Source organism: Limulus polyphemus, unplaced genomic scaffold (genome assembly GCF_000517525.1).
Source record: "Limulus polyphemus unplaced genomic scaffold, Limulus_polyphemus-2.1.2 Scaffold1629, whole genome shotgun sequence".
NCBI lineage: Eukaryota > Metazoa > Arthropoda > Merostomata > Xiphosura > Limulidae > Limulus > Limulus polyphemus.
In genome coordinates, this window is record NW_013667239.1 from 137,464 (window position 1) to 147,624 (window position 10,161).

Genomic DNA, 10,161 nt, shown 5'->3' on the forward strand with positions numbered 1-10,161 from the left:
ATTCTGGAGATCAGACTCTGGAAATGGTGCAAGTGTCCATAACCTCACTCCACTGAGACAAAGAGGCATTGGATCAAATGCTTTATGTTTCTTTGTTTGTTGTTAAGCACAAAGCTACACAATGGATCAACTGAGGATATTGAAACCCAATTTTTTAGCAGCATAAGCCCTCAGATGTACCATTGAACCACTGAGGGCTCTGAACAGATGTAAGAATGGGGAAGAAGGATGCTAAGGGCTGTGTAGGTATGACTGAGTCACTACAACAGGGAGAATTTAAAAAATGAGAGAGAGACACAAGAGAAGACAATGAATTTCTAGACATCATTGACTGGTCAGAGTCCAACTATATGGGTATGTCTGAGAGGAACCGGATATTTGAGAGCCTTGGTAGCAAGAAACTCCATGTCTCAAAGACATAAAAAAGAAGGCTGAGTCCACCTGACATACGATCACTCCATCCAACAACCAACGCCACCAAGGCTGAGAGTCAACTATTTCTGCTGCTACCACAGAGGTTACAGTTCACTGATAGGAACCAGATTTCGCAAAGCCAACCACGACAGCCAAAGCAGCCCACAATGCTCCCAACAACCTACACCACTGTTGCAAGCCACCCAATCCAGGTTCAACCATGGCAAAATCCCACGATTAACTAGGGTGTCCCTCATCCAACATTACCCATTACATTCATCGACGATGTTAAACTGGCAGCCGCCTCGATATAAGACGACAAACAGTCCAACCTTACCAACGTCTGTCATGCACCCCACCACCATTTCTCCATCAGTGGAGTTTATCCCCAACTCATACTGGATCTTTTAGCAAAAAGGACAAACGAGAACCTTCCAAGGAAAGTACAACAATTCCTTCAGCTTTCTTTATGTCAACATCCAGGATGTTAAGTTTAAAAAAAAGAATTATTAAAAATTAACCAACGAAATTAACGCCTCAGTTGTAACTATCAGTGAAACCCTCTTCAACAATAATAGTAACTTCACCCTCCAACATTAAAAAATGTTCTTCAAATCTAAAAATGCCAACAATAGAGGTATTGCCGTATTATATAAAAACAATCTAGACATTTCTGTAATAGATCAAAATGTTCCAACACATCACAAATATATACTATGTCAAATTAAAATTCCGTCTCTTCCAAAAATTACTTTACTTGCAATGTACATGTTCCCCCAATACACTACTCACATAAATTTCCTAAAAACCTTAGCACAAACACACTCAAATGTAATAATTCCAGGCGACCTAAATACGTCACATCCAGCATTTCACGGTAATACCACAAGCACTGCCAGAAGAAAAATCGTGAAATTCACTCAAACTTACAAAATGACAATTACAAACAGAAATTTTCAAACACACTCTCATTGCAGTGGCTCACAAAGCATAACTGACCTAGCCATCATCCCACAGTCTTTAAAATGCCTCACAAACAACTTCAAGGTACACGGGAATATCGGTGGCAATCATTACCCTATATATTTCCAAATAAAATCCATCCACAGGTCCTACCTTCCTAACAAAATCAACATCCCAAATTTCAGCAAAATAATCCAGATAAAATTTAACAACTGTCTTGAACAGAAACTTCCAGAACCTAAAATTACAGTAAACTCCAAAGAAGAATTAGAACAATACTATAACGATATTACTTCCGCAATAACTAAAACTATTAATGAAATCGTGCCATATAAAACTCGGAAATCTACACCGAACTCGTCGACTCTAATCCCTGAAAGACACAACTTAGTAATAACTAGACGCCGACTCTGTAGAGAAATTACAGCAACCAGAAATCCTGCTCTGAAACCGTTAATTAATCAAGCCAAAAACGAGACCGAAAAACTAATCAAAATACAGCAAAAGAACAACTGAAATAACTTCTACAATAGACTAAACACACTGAAACCCGATTCCTTCTAGAAAACATTGAAAAACACATGCCATGACATTAATGACTTTGATAACATTAATTACGCAAACACGACAACCACAACAGACTTGGAAAACTAACCTATTCTCATGCTACTTCTCTACCACGTTTTAGCACCCCACTCCACAAAAATGAACAATAGTAATTACACAAAAATCAATAACTTTATCAAGGATAATGAAGATTTCATTTCAGCCACCTTCGCGACAAATATATCTACCGATAATATACCTATCCACAACAAGCATTTCCACACCTTTAACTACTTCCGAGATCAAAACCCACATCTGTAAATTAAAAAATAATACACCTGGAGAAGATAAAATCTCCATTATTATACTTAAGCACGCTTCAACCATGCTATTGGAACATCTAAAAAACCTGTTTAACCTTCCACTTTTCTCACAAATCAGACATAATAAATGTAATTCCAAAAAAAATCCAAATCTCTAAAAAACCGGGTGACTTTCGCCCAATGAGCTTGATAAATTACGAACAAGAACAGCACACCTTAAGAAAATTAGCCACAATGTACACAGCTACAAGACAACCACTAATATATACATATATAAATCATTCATCAGACCCATTATGGAATATGCCTGGGTGTTAACATGTAACATGAAAAAAACAGCTCATAACAAAACTACAAAACAGAGCTACATGATTGGCATACCACGTCCCTATATAAACTTCCATCTGTTATGTTTACCATCTATCGAAACTAGATTAACTAAATAACTAATTAACCAAATACTACAAGAAAACCACTAGCCACAACTCACTCACGTTTCTCTACCCTATTATTGTCGCCACCAACCGATCATGTAAAAAATACCTATCCCCATATATTTTTATCCACCAAGATAATATTACACTTTAACTATTACGTTCAACTGTTCATAAGTTTAGTTTCTGTTTTCTAAGTAATCTCTTTCCCAGATCCTATACCAAGCACTTCACTCTGCCTTCACCTGAGCACTGGTCGGGCTTAAATTAGGTCCCATCCAGTGAAAGTAAGTTTTCTTGGGTACTTCATGTGTTTTTCCCCACACCTAATCTCAAGGCATTGATTCTGTAGTTCCCAGCCATGGCATTTGGATTTATAGATCCCTGCCAGGTCCCTTTGTTACAGATTTGTCAATGACTTCTCTTCTCGATTCTTCTGGTCGCCATGTCTTTGTCTTCTCGGCTTTCTCTCTCACCCAAGTCAACAATCATGTAGCCTAACACATATAAAAACAATAATATCTTTAAACAACTGCTACATTAAATACCGCCACACCTCGTGCAGAGCAAAGGAGGATTAGATAATCTTCGAACAGATTTTTGTTTGTTTGTTTGTTTTTGCTTAGATACAAACTGAGAAAGATTCCGAAATGAATCAGATACTGGGTGGGTGTCAAGATTGATTTGAAGAGCTTGACTAGTCGACTTATATGAGACAACTTCCAAAGGATGTTTCATTAGATGGGGAAAGGAGGAGCCAATCGTCTATAGAGTAGTGGAACTGTATGCTTAAGGAATACACCTTCCGTGCAAAAGCCTTTTGGACCCTATTGAAAACATACAACCCAAGGGGGAGGACTTTGAACTAAATACTCACTCATTTTGGATGAACCATAAGTTATAAATGGGTGGCCAGACAAGTCTGGATATGGTACAGAGTATTTGAAATATCAATATTGGTTATACATATCTCGGGAGAGAGGACTTACCTCAGAATGAGAAAAACCGTTCATCTTGAACCGAGGGACAACAAAAGTTGGTTCACTGTTACAGATCTATAACAGGTAGCAATTTCCTGTCCTCTTGAAAATGAAAAAAAAGAAAAGAAACAGGAGAAATGGTGTCAAGGACATGTTCCATGACATTAATAATCTGAAGAGAGGGGGATGGTCTGGCAAAGATCCTGTGTAACCTAATGGTTTTTGGCAAAGGAGTCCACAGATGGAAGAGCTGAAATCTCACTAGACAAGAGCCAAGAGGCAGTTTCAGAAACAAACTGTGTTTGAGACCCATTACGGCCAGCCTTCTGAGAGAGAGGATATCAGATAACAGCAAGAGAACGAGAAGCAGGAGAGAGGGCGACCCAATGAATGTGATAAACCTGATTAAGCTCCCTGGTCCGAGAAGTGCGAGAAACCAGAATGTGCAGAGATGATTGCTAACAAACAGCTCTGCTTGAGATTCTAAACTATAAGTAATACCCCTTCCAAAATCTCATCATGAAGTAAGGGTGAAACACAGAGCCCCCTGAAATAAGATTAAGGGAGATGAATTTTAGAAAGTAAGGTATCCTAATTAAGTAAACCCAGAAAAAGAGATACCAACTTAACTGGGACACAGTAGAAGAAGAAAGATAGGGCCAAGATGGAAAACAGTTGGTCAAATTCGTTTAAATATGTGGCAGACTCAGCTGAAGCAATAGAAAAAGGTGGTCCAGATGCCTGGATTCAAGATCAGAATGGAAAAAAACCACTTAATGCACAAGGGCAGTAGCCTCGTTGATTGTCAAAGTGTCTCCAGTTCCCATTGTAGTAGTAGATAACTCCTATTGAGGAGGGTAAGAAGCACAAATACATGAATTCGCTTAAAGTTGGCCAGTTATGTTCTTGGTACTAGGCCTTGGACATTGTCGTAATGACGAAACTGGAGAGTAGCTAATGAAACCCATTCATTTGGTGAATAATAATTGGAAATGGTACTGTACAAGAAACCATATCACGAAGTCTGGAAACAATGTCCCAAAATTTCGTAATTTGATTAAAAAGACTGTCAAGCACCTTAATTTAAAATCTGAATTGTTTTTATACTATTCATTACCAGTGTAGTTCACATATTGTACCATATTCAGTGGTTTTACGTTTTTTGCCTGTTACAACATTTAATATAACGAATTGACCAAAATAACTGGTTGAAATCAATCATTATCTATGTAAAGTAACACATAAGGGACTTCAGGATTAATTATAACATTGATAGTGCTTTTGTTTACATTTTATATTTTGTAACTCGTATGTTATTGGGAAACCTATAACTAACAAAGGCATGAACCCCCAAGCAAGTTAATGCATAAGCAGTTGAGAAAAATGTTTTTAAAAAGTAGATAATGGACGCCCATCAATAATTTTAATATTAATGTCTTAAATGTACCTATCAAAGACAGGTGGGAGAGAGGGATTATTTACAAAAAAATGGTACCATATAATGAAAATCTTTTGTGAATGTTATTTTTGCTACAACGATTTTGTATACCATTGTTATTTAGTACCGAACGCAATAACTTGTAAAAAAGAATATTAACAATAAATCACAACATTAACACTATTGTTACAAATTTGTACACACTGATTTAAATTATATTCGCTTACAATTTCTTTGTTAATGTTAATTACAACAATATAAAACTAAAAACGTAAAGGTTATTTTATTTGTTATAGACTATTCTTCCTCCAAAATTTGTTAATCGGGAGAAAAATTTCAAAGATAAGTTAATACTACTAACCTTTCTGGAAGCGCTGGGATTGATGAAGGAATAAGAACTTCTTCTATGGTCTGAAAGTATTTATTTAAAAATAAAGAAGCTACTGCAATAACAATACTCGAACATAAATTACATGTATCTGCGTTGAACAATATTAAACACAATACATGCTATATATAATCCAGTGGTTCCCAACCTATGACCCGTGACAACTTTATTAATAAAGACAAATTTGGCGATTAAACTGGTCAAAAACAGAAATCGCACTCACCTTACGGACACGAATTTAAGTGGTCTGATAATAATAAAAAACATTATCAAATACTGCTAATGGTTATCAGCCTTTTCCCCTTGAGGGCCACGACTGTTATTTCTACAACCTTAAAGGGCCACCAATCTATCTATAAAAAATAAAAGTTATCCAAGTATACATCAGTAAGGAATACAAATCACTACCTATTTAAAGTAAACGTGCAAATTAAGAAATTAAAAATAAACTGTTAACAACAGTTACAACGTACGTTTAGTTCAGGCCCGGAATAGCCAGGTACTTAGGACGCTCGACTCGCAATCTTAGGGTCGCGGGTTCGAATCCCCCTCCCACCAAACATGCTTACCATTTCAGCCGTGGGGGCGTTATAATGTGATGGTCAATCCCACTATTCGTTGGCAAAAGAGTTGGTGGTGGGTGGTTATGACTAGCTGTCTTCCCTCTAGTCTTACACTGCTAAATTAGGGACGGTTAACGCAAATAGCCGTCATGTAGCTTTGGGCGAAATTGAAAAACAAACAAACGTCTTGTTCATGAAACTCTAATTCAATGCAACTTCTGCGGTTGAAGACCAGAATCTAACTTATCGACGTCTGGTTGCATGTTAAGGGTCGCCATTGTTGATGTACACGAAGTTATAAGAGTATACATATGCTTAACTATTTAAACAATCTAACATCACATGTAACAGTTAATTTGTTTTTGGTTTTAAAGAGTGTTTAACTTGACTCTTTTACTGTAATTAAAAACAACACAATCAAAACGTTTAATGGATCATGTAATATTTGTTATACCAGTTTCAGAAAAACACTTTAAAACATGGCAATAACTCATTGTAATATTTGCGAGGATTTAGCAACAATATAAATAAAAGAAGGACGCGGATTTAGAGCCAAGTTATCTGGGTAACTGCCTAAGGCCTCGCGCTTACTTATTATATAATTGTATATTTATAAATAATTTATAGATATTTTTTCATAAATAATTTATAAAGAATAAATGTCATATATAGAGTTGTCAGTTGTTCTATTTACAATCTGGCAGTTTTTTATTCAAATTATATTTGGAAAATGCTTTTGAAAATGAAAATTAGCAACGCTGCATATGTGTCTTCAGCTAACTGGGCAATTGCCTCAGTTGACAGTTTCTATGAGGCACCAATGGGTGACGTCATCACCATTGTTCTAAACTGTGCCTAAAATAACTAGTTCAGTGTTATTTGAATAACAAGCAAAATTACCCGTTCCCAGTGACGGGAAATTAATCTATCAATTTAAGTTTTTCGTGGACTTTAAAAAGGTTAATTGTGTTGCACACTTGGTTTTACTAAGAGCCAAAGTTCTGAGCTACTTATACCGCCCACCGCAAAAAAGTAAATGTTAAACATTTAATTCATGATAAGATCCTCTCAACAATAACATCCGGTAAATCTACATTTTTATTCTTTAAGTTACGTCACATTTTGAAATGTGAATGATACTGTGATTAATTCCTATCAATTCTGTGTAGAATATCCTGCTTGTGAAATAAAATTTGTCATCAACATTATTCATGCCTGTTTATCCAAGATACTGGATAAAGTGAAGGAAGCCAAATACTACTCGTTTATTTTGGACTGTACACGAGATTGAAGTCATATTGAATAAATGACAGTGATATTAAGCTAAGTTGAACGTAATGCTGGGAAGGTTGAAGGGCATTTTATCGGATCCTGCCAGAACACCAAACAATTGGAAGTAGTATAGCTAGAATTATTTTGGTAGAAATAGAAAACCTAGGCTTTGAAATCCTTGATTGTCGTGATCAAGGTTATGGCAATGGTGCAAATATGTGTGGCGAAAGGTGTAAAAGCAAGACTAAATCCACGAGCCTTCTTCCAATCATGTGGTTGTCATAATTGGAATTTGACCTCAGAAGATGCTACTTCATCCTATACAAGGGTCCAAGTATTTTTTGGTTTAGTTCAGAGGCTTCTTTTTAACACATTGCATGCATTAAAAGAAAAGGTTAATATTACCCTAAAACCGCTATCGGAAACTAGATGGGAGTGCCACATAGAAAGTTTGAAACCTATTCGGTTTCAGCTCAAAGACGTCTGTGACGCTTTACAAGAATTATCTGTATATTGTGAGGGTGATTCAAAACTTCCCTGTGAATATCTCATTAATGAGATTGTGTTCTATGATTTCTTAGTATCTTTAAGTATACGGTATGACATCGTAGTAAAAATTAATGCTATCAGTAAATTATTGCAAATTGATAATATGCATTTGGACAGCAAAGTCATACACTTAAAAGAATATCTGAAATGGCTTGATGGTCAACAGACTTTGAGTCAAAACTTTCCATCTGGCAGAAAGTTTGGAGATTCAAAGAGAATTCATAAAACCGCAACGTCGAATTGAGAAAAAAGTGTTTAATTACGAAAGTAATTATTCAGGATTAATTAGTATTATGATTGATACGATTCATGCAAGAACTGAAATTCGTTTTGAGGCTCTTAAAAATTTACTGGTAATTTTAGATTTTTGTATATAAGAACTTCAACCTATATATATATATATATATATATTGCAGAAAAATAACTTTTGCAGCATAGCAAAGCCCTTCAAATTATACCCAACTTTGATGGTTCATTTGACATTAATGAAGTAGAGATGTACAATCCTTCCTCCAGCACCAATATGGAATGCACCTTGAAACTTGTTATTTATAATTGCTTATGTGAGATTTAATCTAACGTATATGTAGCACTTCGCATAGTCCTCACTATAACAGTTACGGATGCTTCGATAGAAAGAAAATTTTCTCGACTCGAGCTCATTAAGACGTACCCCCCGTTCTACCATGTCTCAAGAAAGACTGATATCGTTGGGCAGTATTATCAACAGAAAATGATGTAACAAACTCCACAGAAGAGTACAAAATCAATGCTGTGAAACGGGTCCTGCGTGAAGTGATGAATTACACAGTTACTTGTCATAGAACCCCTAAAGAAGTAATGTGTAAAGTTCAGTGAACCGGTTGCCAAGGTTCCATTTGAAAACTTTGAGCTGCAGTCAACATTGGTCTCACAAGTACACCTACTACAACGCGCCCGTTTTTCATGAATGTAAACGTTTGCATTTGATATGTAGTGAATGTATTTTGAATTCATTATACATAATAAAGTTTGTGTTTTAAAAAGGTGTATTTATTTAAAATATATGCATGTATGTAAACACACTTTTAGGAATTTGACAGCCAGTTTTCTTTCTTAAAATTGTGATCATATACGTTCAGTAATCGCGAAACGTGGGCCTCGTAAATGACAATCGCCTAGGGGACTTGCACACCCTAAATACACGCCTGGGTGTACTTTGTACACAAACACATTAAATCAAGATTCTTTTAGTTTTTCTCTAAAACATAAAATACTGAAAACAGAGAATAGCTCAAACTAAACGTCGTTAAGTTTCCTTGAAACAAACAAAATCCAAATGTACAAAATGCAACTTCTACCAGAAACTTTCTGGCTATAATGCAGCTTCCAATTTGTAGTCAGATTATTAATAAAAAAAGGAAGAGTCAAAACCTTGGTCACTTTTTGGATAATTCTTAATAATAATGGTATAGTAATTTAAATTTAATTGATAATATCAAAAATTTACTTGGTATTTCCAATGAATACAGAACTAAAATGTAAAGCATGAATATATTGTAGAACAGGTGTGAACAAGTTTTAAAAAAATCAAGAGACAGAAAAATAATTTGTAACTGACATGAAGTCACAACGTTCAGGGATGTTAGAAAGCCTTAACGTTCTCACTGCTATTTTACCTTGAACTGTATCAGTACAACCATTCAGCATGTAGGTGTTTGATATAGAATGTTGGTCTACCATGTGAAATTTGTACAGGTAAATAAATGAATAAAAATTTTTAAAATAAGTATTGTCTACACAGAAATTAGAAAAGCACTGAACAACCAACCATGGCTTGCAAGATGCTGACGGACACTCTTATTACAGAATTACCTTATATAACTCCCCATCATAAACTGCCACAACACTCCTCAGTACAGGCTTGTCAAGGATTTCCTGAAGATGGTCTGGAATCCCTAACCAGAAATGTTTCAGAAAATGCTGTACCTTTGAAAACAAAATAGAGATAGACAACACTGATATATACTTGTATTGCTATATACTATACTACAACCTCTACTGACACATATACTTGGAACTATGTGCTGTTGCAAGGTTTTATAACGTCACATGCATTTTGTTAGTGACACTTATTCATCCAGTTTTTTGTTTTTTTTTTAATTTCGCGCAAAGCTGCACGAGGGCTATCTGCGCTAGCCGTCCCTAATTTAGCAGTCTAAGACTAGAGGGAAGGCAGCTAGTCATCACCACCCACCGCCAACTCTTGGGCTACTCTTCTACCAACGAACAGTGGGATTGACCGTCGCATA

General features: G+C 35.9%; 1 protein-coding gene across 1 annotated transcript in view; it reads right to left on the reverse strand.

Annotated features, from left to right (window-relative positions):
• LOC111087003 (DNA-binding protein RFX6-like) overlaps nucleotides 1–10,161 on the reverse strand; it is a 77,850-nt gene that overhangs the window by 27,087 nt on the left and 40,602 nt on the right. Inside the window, exons 11-12 of the mRNA XM_022392053.1 lie at nucleotides 9,725–9,838; nucleotides 5,460–5,509 (exon numbers count right to left, since the gene is read on the reverse strand). Coding sequence (XP_022247761.1) covers nucleotides 5,460–5,509; nucleotides 9,725–9,838 — 164 coding nt within the window. The remainder of the gene's footprint in view (nucleotides 1–5,459; nucleotides 5,510–9,724; nucleotides 9,839–10,161) is intronic.